This window comes from Pelodiscus sinensis, chromosome 9 (genome assembly GCF_052426305.1).
Source record: "Pelodiscus sinensis isolate ZL-2025 chromosome 9, ASM5242630v1, whole genome shotgun sequence".
NCBI classification, from domain to species: Eukaryota; Metazoa; Chordata; order Testudines; family Trionychidae; genus Pelodiscus; species Pelodiscus sinensis.
In genome coordinates this window covers 32,691,040-32,711,158 of record NC_143060.1, presented here as the reverse complement: position 1 = coordinate 32,711,158, position 20,119 = coordinate 32,691,040, and the positions used below count along the sequence as shown (strand labels likewise).

General features: G+C 41.4%; 1 protein-coding gene across 4 annotated transcripts in view; it reads left to right on the top strand.

The window, feature by feature from the left end:
* COL24A1 (collagen type XXIV alpha 1 chain) overlaps positions 1-20,119 on the top strand; it is a 256,970-nt gene that overhangs the window by 21,871 nt on the left and 214,980 nt on the right. For all 4 annotated transcript variants that reach the window (XR_012905946.2, XM_075936387.2, XM_025183174.3 and 1 more), the window contains exons 3-4: positions 3,229-4,511; positions 17,508-17,561. Coding sequence is in view for 3 of the 4 variants with exons in the window: in XM_075936387.2 (XP_075792502.2) it covers positions 3,229-4,511; positions 17,508-17,561 (1,337 nt within the window). In the remaining variant the exon portion in view is untranslated. The remainder of the gene's footprint in view (positions 1-3,228; positions 4,512-17,507; positions 17,562-20,119) is intronic.

Below are 20,119 nucleotides of genomic sequence, written 5' to 3'. Positions count from 1 at the left end.
ACCATTTAGGCCCCACCTGGAATTAGGGATATATTGCCTCTGTGGGCAGCTCCAAAACTTGTGGGGTGCAATTTGTTCTATCCTGTGCAGACTAGAGCTGGCCAGTGCATAGACATGTCAGACCCAGGGCTGCTGCTGCCTTCTTTAGGGTGTTATTTCCTCAGGGGAACATCTGCACTCACCAGAGCATAGGGGCTATAATTCTACCTGATCTCTGCCAGAGCAATACAAGTACTTTTTCTCCCTGTGTGTACATGTAATGACTAAGCAAAATCTAGCCCATGGCAAATCATGATTTTTCGTTTTCAGATGCATTAGACTTGGCAATTGCATTGCAGCCAAGTATTTGCTATTGGTTTATTAAAATACAGCCTAGGTAAATTAATTACTTGTGGCAAAATATCCTGAGAAATTGGCAGTTATCTGTTCTTTCTCTTGCCCTGCCTGTGCTGGCTACTTGCTAGTGCAATCTTGGCATCACTGCAAACTCTCTAACATGATTAGAGCCACTGCAAGGTGCGTAACTAATTTTCAGGCTGTACAGTGCACTCAGGTTTGTACTTTTGGTTCCAATTTTTAAAACACTTCCAAGGAAATCACCAGCTTTTTTGTATTTTCTATAGAAGCTGAGCCAAATGTGTCTATTCGTAACATTTGCTACTAATGTGCTCAGTAAACAAAGAGCTGGGAAAGGAAACCTAATTTCCACTAAAAAATTGTGAACATCCATGGGTTTCAATTACTGGCTTTTCATTGTATTTGTATTTGTGCCTCCACTCCCTTGTATTTGTGCCTCCATTCCTTTAACATTGGCAGAAACCTTTAGCCTCTTCTGAACACTCCCGTTTTTAATTCAAGCCACTTAATAGGTAAAAAGCCTCAGCTTTATTTACATAATGCAAACACAAATTATATAGCACAAAGTGCCTTCTGCCAAAATACTGTGAAAAATGCTAATGTCTCCCCAGTCAGCGGTAGTAGCTTGGGCCAGCTGTTGGATACCAAACAAATTCAACCAGAGGCCAACTCTCTCATCTCTATTAATTGATCAGAATATATTTACCCTCTGGGAGGAAATAAGTTTTTATTCCCCACTCAGGGCCAAAACCACTTTGTACAGCAAGGATCCTTTTGAAGTGACTCACATGGTTGCAGCAGTGATCTTGCGAATGCAATTTCTTGTTGGGTGTTCTCTCTCCCAGTATAATGGAATCTTAGTTTCAATCATTTCTGTGTAGCTACAGCCTCCTGACTAACAGAAATGGTTGGGACTTTTTAGCCCAAGATCTGAAAGGTGGAAAGCACTGGCACTTTTGTCCTGCTGACTCCCCTCCTTTACCTGACTTATTCCTCTTTTTCATGATCAGACTGCATCTGCACGGCTTACCCCATCTCTGCCCCTTATGAGTAAACTCAGCAGAGGAAAAGGAGTAGAAAGATGTTACTGAGCCACCACTATTTGTCCCTGGGTGGAAATCTTTATTTTTCTCTATCTCTGACAGTCCCGTAGCACATTTTTGCAAGGGGGGAAGGGGCTATCCCATTTCTTCAAAGCTAGTCTCATTACTGCACAGTGTACGGTGGATAGGATACTCTGCTGGAATGGCAGCAGCTTCTCCTCCTCACCTCCAAAAGCAGCATATCTACAATACATTCAGTATCTCCTCTGCCAGGCCTACTTCTCTGGCTAACATGGGGTTCCCTTACAGTACTTGGTGAGGTTTTGTTCTGCTAATATCCTGGTCAGCCCTCTAAACAAAATTCTTCTTTCTGTTTTCAATAGTGTTATTTATGCCACAAGGTAAAGCATTGTAGCATGGGCAATTAACAGATAAAAAGTGCAGCATATTTTGTCTCATTCAAAATAAGTTTTTAAAAGTTAGGTTCTGTGGTAGTATGAGAGGGCAGGTTTACACTAGACAATTTGAGTTATCTTAATGTAACTCAAAGCGACATATCTTAGATATTCTGACCACAGGTTCCTTACCTTGCTGGCTTGAGAGAAAACACCTCTCCCATCAACTCTCCTTATTCTTTTTGTTCTGGTGGAGTAGGAGAGCGATTGGTTGATTTCACATCTATATGAGATGTGAGGGGCTCCTCCCCATCGGGCTTGACAGCTACAGGGCTTGTGGAGAGATCTTTCCTGAGCCCTTGTGTGGGGATTACTGGGAAGCCATATGGGTGCACACCTTAGGGGGAACTTAGGTCCCAGTCCCTCCCCCAAAACTTGCTTAAGGTTCTGTGAAGGAGTTTGAGTGCAAGAGAGATGTGGGGTATGGGAGGAGTTTGGGTGTGGGAGGAGTTTGGGGTGCAGGCTTTGGGATGGTGCAGGGAATTGGGATGCAGGAATGTGTGAAGGGTCTGGATCATGGAAGGGAGTTCACGGGGAGGAGGGAGTGCAGGGGAGGGGTTCAGCACTTACCTGGGGGCTCCCATAACTGACCCACACTCCCCTCTGGCAGCAGCTCCTGGGGGAGGCACCACCCCTGCAGCTTCCATTGGCTACAAAGGTGCTCGGGTTCGGGGTAGGCATGGATACGTGCGCGCACGCATACGCACACACACACGCACACACGTGCACATGCACACACACATGGGCCATTGGAATATCCCTGCAGCCACATGCAGACCAAGAGTGGGCCACATTAGCCCAGCTAGTGGAGGAGGTCCCGGGCCCTTTTAAATCACCCAAGGGTGGCAGGCAGGACTGGGAAAGAGACCTGGCCCCAAACTTTGGTGGAGCCGTATCCCTGGGCCAGGAATATTCCTGGAGCCCAGGCACCACAGGCCCATATAACTCACCATCCCTAGCAGAGCATGATGGTGTACATGTGAGGGGGTGTCACCATGGGAGAATTCCTCACAAATTCCTCCCCTCATAGTACCTCTTGTAGGTGAATCAATGAAGGAGACAGCCTGGGTCTTAGGTTTTAAAAGACAAGTTAGGAATTGTTTTGTTCATCAGTTTAGCTGATTTTTAGTCAGGTCTCTGTGCTCCATTTTAATCACTGTCTGATGCATATTACTTTGTATTTAGTGACCTACTAGTATACTGTACATTCATTTTGAAGTATAATTTTATTCAGATGCTGGTGTTGGCATGGTGTGTTTGTATAGTATATATGTGTCTTTATAATATATATGCATATATATCCATTTATGAATGTAAGAATGAAATAAAACAATATTACATCCCTTGCCTCTTTTTGTTTTTGTTTTTTGCAGGCATAGATATTCTTCACCAGTTAGGTCTTGGTGGGAAAGACATACAACATCCATCAACAGTGACTACAATGTCCATGTCATCTGTTCCATTACCTCAGGGGGTTCGCTTAACAGCATCAGGCGTTGTTTTAACCAGCGATGCATACATTGAGTCCCCCATCAGTCAAGTTATACCATCAAGTCTAGGAAATCAGTTCACATTATTGATTGGGCTACACTCTAATAGAGTAAACAATGCTTTTCTTTTCAGTATTAGAAACAAAACCAGACTGCTGTTTGGTGTACAGTTGCTACCAAGGAAGGTAGTGGTATATATTGGAGGGAAGCAGTCTGTATATTTTGATTACAGTATTCATGATGAACAATGGCACTCATTTGCTATTGACATTAGAGACCAGACAGTCTCAATGTTTGCTGAATGTGGAAAGAAATATTACAGCAGGGAAACACTTTATAAAGTACAGCTATTTGATTTGGATGGTTTGTTTACGCTAGGACGGATGAACTCTCAGTCTGTCAGCTTTGAAGGAGTAATATGCCAACTGGATATTATCCCCTCTGCACAAGCCTCTGCCAACTATTGTAAATACGTGAAACAGCAGTGTCGCCAAGCTGAAACATACCGATCTCTGCCAGCACCTCCTGACACATCAATGGGGCTGTCAGTAAACTTTCCAGTCAAACAGTTGGACAACACACAATCTGAGTTTTATCCACAGAAAGAAGCATTAAACCTTCCTATTAATAATTCTGTACCGATCCAGACCCTCCCTGAATCCTCGGTGTTAAGAAATGTTACTCCATCAGAGCTTGCACAATCTAAACCTCAGTCCACTGCAATTAGACCTGAAGCAAGTGTCCAGGAAAACTTCAGTCTGTCGGTTCATCATCAGGGCTTGAGCAAAAAGAGGAATGGTACCAAAAAAAACCCAGATAATGTCACAGAAGATGCAGGCAGAAAAAGTGAGCCCCTGTTCATCTCTCCTATTGAACAGAGTAAAATCAAAGAGATGGGAAAAGATGACAAGGCCAACGAGCATTCAGATGAACCTCTGGAAATGCAACAGATCTTAAACACAACACTGTATAGGGCTACCGTAGACCTGTCTTTGAATAAACAGCTCAGTCCATTAGAGGAAGATGCATTTGCTGCAGCTGAGTCTTACGATGCAGAAAACAGTTATGACATTGATGTTGAAAGTTACAATTATGATTATGAAGATCTTAACAAAATATTTGAAATGGAGAATTCAAGAGGGCCAAAAGGGGAAAACGGACCTCCAGTAAGTTGTCTTTATTATAAACATTACTATAATAGAAACACACTTTTAATAGAAAGATCTGAAATAAGCTCTGAAAGATATAGCAAAACTGTGACAAACTTCTTCTGAATGTATTGTATAAATATATAGCAGCAGTAAGACATGTATTTTTTTAATAAAGAGTAAGGATAGAGTACAAAGATGCTCAGTTCTGGTCAAATGATAAGCAGACCATATATATAGCTTTTTTAGCTGCATTAGATACAGCTACTTAATACAGTTGTAGGGTTAATGCATACTGCATGCATAAGTATTAAGACTAAAGCACGACATGAGTGCATATAATGAACCAAAGAAAATACTGTAATTTGATGTAAAAATGGTATGAAATTCTCTGATCAGCACTCCTAGGCTACGTATACACTCAGTGCTATTTTGGGATACTGAAGTATCCCAAAATAGCTATTCCACGTCTTCACAGCAAGCCCGTTATTCCAGGCTCACTATTCCAATGTCCCTGTAAACCTCGTTCTATGAGGAATAAGGGACATTTCAGAATAGCGCTTTATTTTGAAATTTGGTGCTGCGTAGACAGTGCCAAATGATGAAATAAGCTATTTCTAAAGAGCATTGAAATAAGATACGCAATTTATGTAGCTCAAATTGCGTATCTTATTTCGAGTTACGGTGCAGTGTAGATGCACCCCTAGGGTACATCTATACTGTAATTAGACACCCAGGGCTGGCCCTTGCCAGCTGACTTGGACTAAGGGACTCTTTAATTGCAATGTAGACATTTGATTTTGGGCTGCATCCTGAACTCTGGGACCCTCCTGTTGGAACTGAAAGTTGTATTTTATTTTATTTTTAATTAAGATTAAAGGTTTGTAAACCAATAAATATTTCACCAATTTGCTTAACAGGTCTGCATGGTAAGCTAAGAGATTGTCAGAACATGGGCTATGATTACATTTTTGCAATATTTGTTTCAAAGATGGAGTGAACCTTTTCTCCTTTTTCTCCTGCTGCTGAACTTAACCCTCTCTGGGCCAGAGAGAGAGACGCCAAGTTTCCCTCTATATTACTCAGCACTACTGCCACCAAGGGTTCATACACCAGTATGTGACTTAGGGTATTTTCCCTAGGCAGACAGCCCCCCCCCCCTTGTTAAATGTACATCTCTTCCATAGTCAGAGCAGAAACGCTAAGTTCTTCTCTTGTGCTCAGCCCTACTACAACTGAGGGTGTATGCACCAAAAGTTACTCCGGTTTGGAGCGAGGATTGCTAAGTCCTCCCCCTGTTGCCCGCCCTTGCTATGACAGGAGGTATACACACCTGATTTGGGGTATTTCCCTAGGCAGACAGTCCCCCACAATCAAATTTCCCCAGCAATCTGGGGTGAAGAGAGGGATCCTAAACCTCTCTCCTATTTCTCACCACTGCTACGACCGAGGGTGTGTATACCAACAATGAATACAATAGTGATCACAATTAGTTCCTTGTTATTAGCCGGTATCTCCTGACCGTGGTGTGCACGCCTTTTTAGCAATATTGTCAATAATTACAGCGTACTTCTCCCCCTTCGCATTCTCCACCAGAAAAAGTGATCTGCTTAAATGAAGCACACGAGATCTTTTATAGGGGAAAAGGCAGTACGCCGCATTTATTGAGAATACGACAGTTGCATATGCTTTTCAATCACTCACACAAACAAACACCATACACACCCACAGTCCTGCCAGATGATGTTATAGTTACCAGTCCAGATTCTATATCAGTCTAGTGGCCAGCTAGATTGAACACAAAGGGAGAGCAGGGCCTTTGTTGGTCCATCGATCTGATGCTCTTCTGGAGTTGGTGGCAAGACAAACCCAAAGTTCCATAGCAAAGCACCCTGCTTTTATAATCCTTTTCTCAGTTGAAATCCATGGATTCTGCTCTGTCAGCTTGTGATCAGAACGTTATCTTTTTGATGTCAGTGTTCCCAAAACATTTTTCAAGTCTCATCCTGTAATCAATTGTCTTTCTGGGGTGCTAACTTTACTTTAAAGCCATCAATCTCCCAATATCCAATCATCTTATGAAATGGGGTATGCATCAATGGTTATAGATGGCTTCTCCGCCACCAGGTCATCTAGTCTTCACCCACACTTGCTCACCCTCCTTCTTTGGCCATCTGATTCTGAGCAATATAACTTTTGCACCTTATCTTGACACATTCATACTTCTCTCACACACATAAGCAATGTTGCAAAGACTCTCTCGGTTATGCAGATACACAGATCTTCATGGGGCAAAGCAAAGAGGCATTATAAATCAAGCAATTAAGGCCTCTCAGCCTTTAACATTCTTCTAATCTCATTAACACAGACACAATACCAGAAATATCTTTCCACTTAGGCCCATTTACTAAACTCACTAAGCTTTTAGGACAAAGCAATAGACATTTAACTAAAATAACTTAATTTAATGAAATTAAATGTGTATTGACATACTCCTTATATTGCTATATTATTGCTATATCATTAAACTACATTACTATATTACCAAACCTAAATTAAAAAAAAAAAAAAGTTCAGTTCCAACACTCCTACCATCCAAGGTCATGGAGTCTGAGCCTGAATATCTATACCACAGTCCTTAGCCAACTCCCTTTGCCCAAGTCAGCTGGCATGGGCCAGCTATAGGTTTTTATTTCCAGTGCAGACATAAGCTTAGTGATTATGATCATATGATGGAAAATGGTTTATTCAGGTAGAAAATACTTGCACCCCATTCCTGTGGGATCTGTGTATAGTCATATATTTAGAGCATTCTAACATTAAAATTCTAATTATTGAGGCTGCTCTGTATCCCAAGCTCGTAGGGCATAGGGTTGCCAACTCTCCAGGCATTAAAGATTAATTTTTAGTTAAAGATTGGCATGTGAGGAAACTTCCAGGAATATGTCCCGACAAAACTGATAATCCTACTTGGGCACCAGTGGGTTGGCAAGCTCTCTAGGTGCACCAACAGCTAGGCCTTGCCGGCTCTAGCCCTGCTGGGTTCGAATAACAACCCAGACAGATGGCTAAGGGAAAGGTTATTTTACTAGGGGTAGCAGGAAAGGGAAAGGTTGCAATCATCATAGGTACAGAAGCTTACACAATTACAAGTTCAGATTAGGGGCAGTCTAGTTGAGAGCCAGGGCTCTTCATGCCTAGTGCTTTCCAGCCCAATTTCTATTCCCAGAAAATGGGGACTTGCATGTTTCCAAGTCATGTTCAGTTAATGTCTCTTATTGAGGCCTCTATGTCTCTATGCTCAGCTTCTGCTTAAGTCCCACATAGACCTATATTCTCTATAATGTCCAGCACTCACAGCCTGTTTTACATGTGGCTCTGCATCTGTTCCTGCCTCCCGTTTCTCTTCAACTCTCTGCTTGCCACTTGGTACTGCCTCAGCATCCCTGCAGCTCCTTTTGTTTGTGCTGCTGCATCTACACAATAGACTAAACTCCACCACTTCCTCACCTGGGCAAGAGAAAAGGAAGTGCTATGAGAGGAGAAATGATGGGAGATGCAGTCCCTTGCTTTGCATTTCCATCACAAAATGCATTTCATTAATGATTATGATAAGCAATTTCTGAAATGTATGAAAATGCATATTTGTATTTTTGTCAACTTAATTGGTGTCTTATTTTATATGTGCCGTGTCTAAACACCTTCCTGATATATACAGATAGACACTAATTTAGTGAGGTTGCAGGCTGACTGCAGAATGTTTCCGAACATTCTTACTTAACTTGAGTAATACGATAGTTGATTCTTATTTAAGTTTCTGGTTGAGCTCCAGAAACCATAGCATGGAGTAGATAATTCCACTTGTGCTCCTCTCTGTGTTTGTGGTTATTACTGGAAAGTAATTTGATATATGTCAGGCAGCCTCTAATATTTGTTTGAATATGTCCATAAATTCAGTATGTGTATTCTTTCTCAGCACATCAGCCATCTTTTTGTAAAACTAGTCATCAGCAACTAAAAATTCGAAGAGCCCAATTTCTACTTTAAACAAGATCCACATGCTAAAGTCTAGAGAGACAACTGAAAAATGGTGTTAAAAAAGTAAAGATAATCCATGAGTGATCTTGCTTCCTAGCCCTGAATATGCCAGTCCTTCATTTTGATGTTGTGCCCTTTGTAACAGTATTTCTATAGTTATATCATTAAGTTCTTAGTGGTCAAGATATTAATTGTTTTTAAAGATGATTGCGATGATTTTATGATTGTGTTGAGTTGGAAAAGATAATGCAAAAATTGCATGACAAGATTTCTGTCAGAAAAATCAAATCTGTTCTTTCAGAAATAGCACTGAAATCTTTATGGGACATTATTTATTCTTGGCACTACAAAAACACCTTCAGGCCTGAACCACAATCAGGAACCCATTGTTGTTCAAACATGTGGTAGGAGACAATCTGGGAAAAGGACTTAAAATCTAAGGTCTTAAAATCTAAATAGACAAGACAGGCAAAGGAAAATTTCAAAATCTTCATTATATAGAAGGGGAACTGGAATATGCAAAAATAATTATAGTCAGATCTAGCAGAGCACTTAAGCATGGGTTGAACCTTAAGCATGTGAATAATGCTATTGAAATAAATGGGACTACTTGCATGCTTAAAGTTAAATGTGCTTAAGTGCTTTGCTGGTTAAGAGATCCTAAGTATCTTGCTCAAGATCAGCAAGGGAGGAATCTATGGAAGAATCAGGAATTTAGCCTACATCTTCTGAGCTCCAGTCCAATGCCTTTGTCACAAGACCATCCTCTCTCTGTGGCCACTGGAACGTAGGGAAGACAATATAGAGTTCACAGCAGGAATGCCTGACAGAAGCGTACCATTCTCTATGCTAGATTTATGGTGGTGACATGAACCAAACGGGTCTATGGAGAAATGCAACCTGTAAATCCAAAAAGTACGCAAGGACTGCATCTTTGATTGGTCTCTGTTCCAAGGGGCATGTTCTTTGCTCCCTCTCTGAGTCTTGTACATCTCTGAAGGAGCCAGTAATAATCTGGTTCTTATCTATTCATTGCATCATTCCCTTTCCTCACTAAAGCTACGTTTAGACTACAGGCATCTTTATGAAGAAGCTTTTTTTGGAAGAGATCTTCCGAAAAAACTTATTCCGAAAGAGAGCATCCACACTGCCAAAGTGCATCGAAAAAGTGATCTGCTTTTTTGAAAGACAGCATCCAGACTGAATGGATGCTCTCTCATATCCAAGCTGTGATTGCTGTGTATGGAATGGCCACGAGGGCACCTGTACTTTTTCCTCTTTCCTCTTCTTTCAAAAGACTTCCTCTTCCCAGTCCACACATGCCTTTTTCCAAAAGAGCCCTTTCGAAAAAAGGCTTCTTCCTCATAGAATGAGGATTACCAGTGCCGGAAAAACCCTTTTGTTCTTTTGATTTTCTTGTGGAAGAATGTGATTGTAGTGTGGACATTCCTTAAGTTTTGTCAGAAAAATGGCCGTTTTTCTGAAAAAACTCTGTAGTGTAGACATACCCTAAATCTGCTTCCTTGAACAGTAATTCACTTCCAAACCAGCACTTGAAAAGATTAATGTAAGCTGAACCTCTCAAATCTCATCACTGGAAAACTTGAGGAAGCAGCAACAACGAACTTTCAAAGATCCCTTGTATTAAGAAAACGCTGATGAGACATGAAAAAACATTATTTTTCTCATTATACTTGTGGCTGGTCTGAACCTCTTCTCAAGGATTCAACACAGAAATAATGTTCAGTCTATTAGAGTTGACAAGTAATAATTCGCTTTTGTGGTTTTCAAACTCCTCAACTTTGCTTTAGCTTTATAATCTTCCCCCAAAATTGACTCTTGCCTAGTATGATTAGGGTCCTCTGTATTCCATGATCCCACAGCTATGGAATTCACCCTTTGCAATGGAAATTTAAGTTTTCATTTATGGATAGCATATGGTTAGGTACCCTTTTCTTTAGCGTTTTTATAAATTTAAATAAAATATATAAATAAACGACTAGCACTTACAGTTGCAAAAAAACCCTTCCAAATAAGGGGTGCGTGTACTGTTGTTGTCTTCCTGACTGAGAACTGTCCCATTCACCTCATTGCAGTAACCTGTGAGGGCCCCCATCATGGACCATTGTGTATAAATACAGAACAAAAAGATCATACCTTTCCCCAGAGAGGCTGTTGACTTGAACATAAATATGACTACATAGCAGGGCTGGCAAAATATGGGCCAGATGCCAGATCCAGCCCTCCAAGCCACAGGATCCGGCCTGCAGATGCAGCAGGGAGCCTCAAGCAGACTCCCTGCTTGCCCCCTTCCCCCCTCCCCCACATACCTCTTACAAAGGCGGCTGCTGTGGCCATTTGTCTTTTTCAGCTGTAAGCCCAGGAGAGGAGGGAGTGGTGCTTCACTTTACTGCCCACAGCACAATTTTATTGGTTAATTTCTGGCCAGTAGGAGCTGCCTGATTGAAGAACAGGCAGTTCTTGAAGCACCACTCTCCTCTCTCCTCACACACTTCTTCACAAATGCACGTGGTTCCTGCAGTCTCTGAGACTCCTGGCCAACAATCCAGCATGTTTCCCAGGCAATCACCCAGGTAAGTCTCCTGGCCAGAACCTTTCTCTGGCATCCCAACCCACTACCACCCCAAAACCCAAAACCTCTGTCCCCATCTGAAACCATACCCCATCCCAGACCATGCACCCCAATCCTCAAACCAACCCCCTGCATCCCAGTCCAGTGCTCCAGGTCATAACTGCTTCCCTCACCCTAACTCCCTCCCTGACCTCACATTCCCTTCTTTACACCAAACCCTTACCCCAACTTCCCTTCTGCACCCAACCTCCATCCCAGACCCCGCAACTACTTCATTAATATCATGGAAGAGTGTGGCCCTTCACCACTTACCAAATTCTTGGAGTGATCCCCCCCCCATTAAAAATTATCCACCCCTACAATATAAATCATCATTTTTCATTGTGAAAAATGCTGCTGGTCATTTTAATAGAAACTGAGCAAATTTGCTTATTGCACAATCCTAAATCACCTACCTTGACTTTTCAAATACCCCACACCTTCAGTTCAAACATCTGCATCTTCATCTCTGCCAGTTTATTGAAAATTTAGGGTCAGAATACAATATGTAGAATTTAATTGCAAAATAAATAACAGAAAGTGTATTGTAATTATGTATTATTTATTTTCATACTTAATTAAACAAAGTACAAATTTTTCAGATTATATGAAGCTATGGGAAAATTTCCAGTTCGCTGCACTGACTTATGTTAGAATCCAGGGGATTTTGCTCTACATTTTGGATCTGGTATACAATGCCTTATGAATAGTCCTCTAATGTTAATGGTATCACTTCAAAAATCCTGAAAATTCTAGTTTGCTAATTCACCATGAAAGAAATTTCCAAAATTGTAAGAGACCAGTCACACAACTGATTGGATACCTCTCATTGTGGTTCATGGTGCATTTCTATGCAATTTGTAGAGAAAAGTGCTTGCCAATATTTTGACTGGAAGTTTTGAAACTGAAATGGCCAGGGTTGTTCCCATGGGGGGAAATGGAGGGTGGTCCCAGAGCAATTTCCACTCACCCCAGGTCCCATCCTTGCCTCACCTTTTCCTGCCCCTGCTCTGCCCCCACTCCACTCCTGCTCCCAAGCTCCACCCGTGCTGTGCCTCTTCCCACCCCTACTCTGCTTCTCCTAATATCTATCAGTGCACCCGAAGCCCCGTCCCCCAACAGACTCAAGCCAGGTGATTACTGGAAGGCCTGGCATGGGGGCGAGGTAGCAGGGGTTGCCCCTCTACTCACCATGGTGGTGAGAGCCTCGGAAGCAGAGTGATGTAGCAGCCTGCACCGCTTCACTGCCACCTCCCAGCCAAGTTGTTCTGTTTCACTGAGTCATGCAGGAACGGCTCCTAATTATTTGCAACTTTCCATTGAAGGAAGACTTCACCGTTTTTAGGTGTATAGTAAACACTAGCATTTATTAGAAACATGCATAAAGAAAATATACAAGAATTATTATTAAACCATTTCTGTTAAACCAGTTTATTTTAAATTTGCATCTGTAGTACCACTTAAAAGATAATGTACAATTATTATGTTTGTACAAAGCAAGGATTTGGTTCATCATATAAAATGTAATATGTTATGCAGTTGTTCAATTATTTAATTACAATTTGCACTTATTGGAGACAGACTATTGAAACAAACTACCAGTTTCCATGGGTTGGGGATGTATCAGATTGACTCTGAAATTATTTGAATTCATGACTTCTGTTGGTTGTGCAGAATCTCTTTGGAGTCTTGTTGTGTAGGGATCTAGAACAAACTTTCTGTGTCAGTATAAAAACAGAAGGTTAAAAGGTAAAGATTCCAGCTATGTAGTGCAAGGTTCTAGGGACTGTTGGCCGTTGGTTTTGTCATATGGTGGCATCCATAGACCAGATCTATACGACTTATGAAGAAAACAATAATTATGTGTATAGTTTTATACTATTAATTGTCTTTAGACCAATAAAACAATTGTCTAGGAGGGCACTACATATAGGTGCTATACAAAAGACAAAATAAAATGAAAAAGAAATATTAAAAAAATGAGAAGACAGACAGGCCCAAATACACATCCACCACACTGAACAAATCTGGAACAAGAATCGCTTAGGGATGTAAATGTTCATTAATATTTTCATGAAGGGAAGGGAAGTTTCCAGCTATCGAAACACTTTATTTTAAAGCAAATTTAATCAGTATCTGGGATGTAGAAGGAGCTTCACATTACAATTAAAAAAGGAATGTACCATAATACATTAAAAATACTTTACTTGTCTACTTTATGAAGAAATGTGGTTAATTCTTTCCCTTGTGTAGCTCCAGGATAACTTTTTGTGCATGTTGTTACCCCAAAAATATTCTCACTGGAGACCACCCAGAGTTACACTAGTATGGGTTTTTTATTTCTACTAGGTAAAAATAAAGAGCAGAAAGCAGCCACCAAAAGTTTAAACTAAAGAAGATAGAACTCTCTCACACATTCACACAGACAAGCAAGCAAGCAAGCATACACCCCTCCATTCATTCACTCATTCACACCCATTCATTCCTGCTCTCAGGCAATTACACACTTACACAGACATATGGGCTGCAGAAGGAGCCAAGGCATGTGGATCCTGGAGTGTCTGTCTGCTCATCATGTCTGGGGTAGGTGGTCAAGAGAGATACTGGAGAGGAGCTTCTCAGGATCAGGGGAAGAAAAAAGAGAGAGTCTCACACGGGCTCCTTCTCTTTATATAGGGTCTGAATGGCTCCTGTGACTCATTCACCTTGTCATCAGGGAGCATGCCCAGACTTCCCTTTATCCAGCAGGGAGCATGCCCAGACTGTGATGACTCATTGCCATGTGGTCCATTGTTCCTAGCCTTCTTCAAACACACTCACACTCTCCATTCACTTAGGGGAGAATGCATCTTAGGGAAAGTTACAAGCAAGGTGGCTGCATGTTACAAAGATTACAAAGTTGCAGTTTACAGTAAGTTTGAGAGTTACACAGATTGCAAAGATTGACAAGGATCATAATAAGTTGCAGTATACAACCTTAGACCTTACAGTTTGGTATAGCTTTAGAAAATCCATGTATATAAATCTAATGAGCTCAGGCGGAGGCTTTTTTATGAAACACATGGAGCATCTCTTATCTTCAGTGATTCAAAAAGGAATGAATAGGAAATAATTCCTCCAGATGTAACAAGACGGGGAAACTCCAAGCTTTTTTTAGTTATATTTTTGGAACTCTCCCTCAGCAAGAATGCCAGGTCAAGCTTTGTGTGTCTGTCTGCCTTTTTTTTTTTAATTCTTGGAAGTGAAATTTACACAAGGGCCTTGCTATGCTAGAGAAATTTGGCATGCAGACCTGTGCCTGTGTGATGGCTGCCATTTTGGCTGACTCCTCAGGGAATGAATTGGGGACTTAAAGAGCTAAAAATATGAGCTGCTACAGCATGAGCAGTAGAGCCAAAGCATTATAGCAGCCACTGTAACAGATTCACATCCTCCTCAGATCAAGCTCAGAAGAGATCCTGTAACATTCATTTATGAGGGGCTGTGATTGGTTGGTCTAATACAGTGTTTCTGAAAGTGTGCCGTGAAATCACTTTGAGAAACACATTAACTGGCCACCCCGGTTTGTTTATTTACTGGTACTGCAGCCACAGAGCCTCACGGCTCCCATTGGCTCCGTTTTGTCCTTTGCAGCCAAGGGGAGCCACGGGAAGCAGTGGGGATAGTGTCAGGCATGCACCTTCTTCACATTTTGGTTGGTTATTGCCTTCTCAACCATAACATTCAGAGGGGTAGCTAAGGTAGGAAAAACTTAAAGAACAACGAACAACTAGAGGTGCTACTAGACTATTTGTTGTTTTTTAAGTTCAACCAGAGTAGTAATTCTTGTGCTTTTCTTCATCTCCCCCACTGACTTGAAGTAATTTTGAACAGTGTGAAGCAGTACATTCAGAGCTGATTAAAGTATTTTACTCCATGCACAAGCTGAGTAACTGGGAAGCAGTGATGCAATCATACTCTCAGGTCACCCCATGACTGGTAGGGGAGACTTGGGGCTCGCAGTAGCCTCTGTGGGTTCATTTTTCCAACCTCCAATTTCTCACTGCCTACTGGGAAGCAGGAGCAGTAAGCTCCACCAGTGAAAAAAACTCTGTAACACCTAGGGGTACTGTCTGCATGAGGTCCTAAAATCTTGTCTCTCATCTTCCTCTGCTATGAAAGTGTACCAGTTCTGCCACAGCCACCTTCATGGGGACAGGAATTTGATTTTCTCTTAAAAGAGGAGGCCTGAATTACCCCCATTACCATGCAGCCTCACTGAAGTAAATGAGATGACATGCTTTACAGACCAAGCCAGTGCAGAATTTGGCCTAGAGTTCTCACATAATTTGAGCTTATATGAAACACTGTGTGCTCTCAAAAGTTAACAAGTAAAATGTAAAAGAAAAGGGATCTTTTCCAAGGACAAAATAGCTACCTAGCTCACAGATGGTACTGTGCCTAATATTGTTACAATTATTTAATGATCCAATCTATTTGCAAAGGTTTAAGATGTCATGGAATAAAAAGGGAGGTCCTCTCATGGACTGGTATTTGGTTAAAAGATAGGAAACAAAGGATAGGGATAAATGGCCAATTTTCAGAATGGAGAAAGGTAACAAGTGGTATCCCACAGGAGTCTGTACTGGGACCAATCCTATTCAGCATATTCATAAATGATCTGGAGGATAGGGTAAAGAGTGAGGTGTCAAAATTTGCAGATGATACTAATCTACTCAAGATTGTTAAGTCTGAAGAAAACTGTGAAAAGCTTCAAAAGTATTTTACAAATCTAGCTAACTGAGCAACAAAAGGGCAGATGGATTTTAATGTTGATAAATGCAAAGTAATGTATATTGGAAAACATAATCCCTACTATGCATATAAAATGGTGGGGACTAAATTAGCTATTTCCCTCAAAAGAGATATCTTAGAATCATTGTGGATAATTCTCTGAAAAATCCACTCAATGTGCAGCAGCAGTCAAAAAAGCAAACAGAATGTTAGGAATAATTATAAAAGGGATAGAGAGTAAGACAGAGAATATCTTATTTCCTCTATATAAATCCATGCTATGCCCAGATCTTGAATACTGCTTGCAGATGTGGTCATCTCATCTAAAAAAAGATATCTCAGCATTGGAAAAAGTTCAGAAAAGGGCAACAAAAATTTATTAAGAGTTTGGAGAGGTTCCTAGATGAGGGAAGATTAATAAAACTGGAACTTTTCATCTTAGAAAAGAGGAGACTAAGGGGGGATATGATAGAGGTCTATAAAATCATGACTGGTGTGGAGAAAGTAAAGGAGGAAAAGATATTTACTTGTTCCCATAACATGAGAACTTGGGGTCACCAAATGAAATTAATAAGTAGCAGGTTTAAACAAAAGGAAGTATTTCTTCACATAACATACAGTCAACCTGTGGAACTCTTTGCTAGAAGATTTTGTGAAGACCAGGACTTTAATGAGTGTCTCTAGCCTCTGTCAGAAGCTGGTAATGGGTAACAGGGGGAGGGATCACTTGATGATTACCTGTTCTATTCATTCCTTCTGGGGCACAGTGGTGGATATAGGGCAGGGTGAGTGGGCGGCTGCCCCAGACCCCGCACTTCAATAGGCCCTGTGCACGTGCTACTACCTGTTGACTGTGGCCATGGCGCATGTGCGAAATTGTGCTATCCCGGGCCCTGCGCTTCAATAGGCCCCGCACCCTGGGTCCGCAAAACGCTCATCTGCCCCTACTGGAGCACCTGTCATTGGCCACTGTCTTTGGGCAGGAGTGGTATCAGTTCAAAAATATGAATGTAAAGAATCAAATAATGTGCTATCAATAACTGCTATAAGAAGTTCATAATTAGGGATTCAAACAAGTCTTTGGTCATGTCTTTTGTGCTGTGTTCTTTTACTTTGTCTTTTTTCTATGGTTATTATTTAGTTAACTGTTTTAATTGCTTCAAATGATATATACCTTGCATGGGATGTGAACATTTGAATTAGTACCATGTTTTTAATTTAGTAAGTTAACTGTTTTTCTTTTTTTTGAAGTACACTAAACCCTTTGTTTCTAGCCTTTGAAATAGATTCTTCTTCCTGTATTAAAAATAAATGTATTTAAAAGTTATGCACTAAACTGAGCATTACAATCCTTATGCATCACATAATTTTAACCATAAGTTTCCAACTGGGAGCCAGATTGGGACAAAGCACATTGTAGTTTTAGTTTTGGGCTCTTCTTCCAAAATGGGAAGGCTTCATAATCAGAAAATCATCACCTGGGTGGTTGTAGGAGTGCTAGTCAGATTTTGACCTACAGAACAATGACTGGCCAGCTTTTAGTCTTCACTTTTTGCTTTTTGTCCCTTCAGGGTCCCCCAGGTCCTCCAGGTTTACCTGGTCTGTCAGGGAAGAGAGGCCCAAGGGTGAGTAAAATGACTATATTTTTCTACAGATGTACACTGGATAATGATAATAAAATCAAGCTTTTTGTATCATCATCTGATTCTAGAGTATATTCATATTCTAGTCAACTAGGAAGAGGTTGCTCTTTAATCTCAGCATATAATAGGCTGAAACAAACTAATCCAAGACAGATGAGACAATGTGTAGTTTACATATATACCTAGAGAAGGTATTCTGTGTGAAAGTGTCCACAGACCACTATTGAGTTTGCAATATAACTGTTGTGCTGCTACTTGTGTTAATTTTTAGTTTTTCAGTGTCACCATCTGCAGCTGACAAGGTCAGGTTCATTTGCTTTCTGGAATGAAGAGGAGTGGGCTTCCCAGAATAGTGCATTCCACAGCTACAGACTGGAGAACAATGAAAGTGGAATAATCCACTGCAGGCCAGAATGAAAATTACTCTAAAAATCTGCTTTAGTTTCTTGGTTTACAGCTGCTCGATAAAAGCATGATTAATGAGTCTGCAGCTTCTTCGGGTAATTTCTACCATAGCTAACACATCTGGGGGGATGGTGTATGTGTGTGTACATGTACATCCTATAACATACTGAAGCTCCCTAAAAATGGCTTGGGAAGGCACAGGAGAATGTGGGCATTTGGGCAACTGCAGAGGGTAGTTAAGGATTTGTGGGCTGGATGATTGAGAAGACTTGGCAGGCTTGAGGGGAGTAGATAGTCGTGGGTTTAGGGCTGGTGTGTGGTGTCTGGCAGGGCTGGCATATGGGATGTGGGATTACTAGGTTGGGTATTAGTATTTGGCACCTAGTATGAGGTCTCTGCAGATGTGCGGTAGGTATCTTGGGGAGGCAGTGCTTATGAATGAACATTTGAGTGTGCTCTCATTTGGTAGCATTTTGGAAACAAAAGTGCATGTTCTTCAGCTTGATACTTCTTAACGCTGTCTCACATTTGAAATGGGTGGCCGGGTTGGGGTATATCACTAGCTGATTGAATAAAGTGTCTCAAGAAAGGATTTAGAGCAAGCGATGATAAAGGGCATGAACCAAAACCATTTAACATCAGCAAAATAAAACAAGACAGACTGTATTTTCCCCAAATCCAGACCCTGACTGACTTAATTTCCTGAGGCCTTTCCTGGGGTCTTCCCTCAAATTATCCTTTTATACTGGAGCTGTTACTTATGGTCATATGAGGCAGCAGCTGCTGTTAATGAAGGTTTTTTATATAGCAAGGCTATGCATGTTGCCTCCATTTCAAGTTAATAATGTTGCATCTCCTTAAGGACCCAGTCCCAAGCAGTGAATGGTGCTATTGGCTTTAACAGGGCTACTTTGGTGCATAGAGTTTTTGATATTCATGTTTCCAGGGCTGGATCCTAAGTTAACCACTTACTGGTGCCGAATAGTAATTAATGTCAGGAAGTGTCTGATTGCTACAGGCATCTAGTCATGCTTTGGAGCAAGCAGGCAAAAAGTGAAGGCACTTCTCTTTTCCTCTTATCTACAGACTTTTCTTTCTTTTCTTTTAATTGAATGTGGAGTTGAAGCAAAAAAGCATAATGGGAAGTGAGGGACCATAGGTTAGAGAGGGGTGGCTAATGTCTGGAGACAGCCTAGCCTGAGAAGGGCCTGTTTTTTTATTAGCAACTGTGATTTAAATAGAATTTTAAAAGTGTGTTTAAATGTTGCCACAAAGACTAGTCCAGGAAATGGGCTAAGGACCAGGAAAACTTCATTATTGAAGCGTCATTGTGGTGCTTTAGTTCTTACAGTGCCTGTAGATATCAGAGTGCTTCAAGTGTGGGTTGTTAATTTTTACATTGAAAAAAGGTCCCAGGCCTCACTTTTGTGTGCTAAGCTTGAGGTAACATGAGTCTTTTATGGGCAAAATATAATGTGAACTCTCCAATATAGAGATTTTTATTAGAAAATTATGTGGATAGTGTATACGCTGTACAAGGATGTGGTGCAACAGTCAGGGCGGTTATCTCAGCATAGACACACTGATAACTTAGCCTCCTAGGCAAAGAAAGCCCTTCATTACCCCTCCTGAATTGCCACTGTGGTCATATGACCTTCATCGAGTACTTTCTTCCATCAAGGCATCTTTAGTAATGTTGAGATGTGCCTTGACTCTTTGAATACAGGCAGTCCCCGGGTTACATGGATCCGACTTACATCGGATCCCTACTTACAAACGGGGAGAGGCAACCCGGCACTAGCTGCTTCCCCCCAGCAGATCAGGGAGACGCGAAGCTAGCGCCCCCTCCCCGCCCCCCCCAGCAGACCAGGGAGACGCGGAGCGGCTTTTCTCAGCAGACACTTCAGCTTGAGAATAAAGGACTGAGGGAAGTGAGGTGTGGGAGAATAAAACTGAGCTCTGGAAAAATGTTTGGCTAGAGTTTCCCCTACAATATGTACCAGTTCCGACTTACATACAAATTCAACTTAAGAACAAACCTACAGTCCCTATCTTGTACGTAACCCGGGGACTGCCTGTAGAACCACCTAGGGTCTAAGGAACTCTCTCCTTTCAGTAGCTGCTGATGGCTGAGT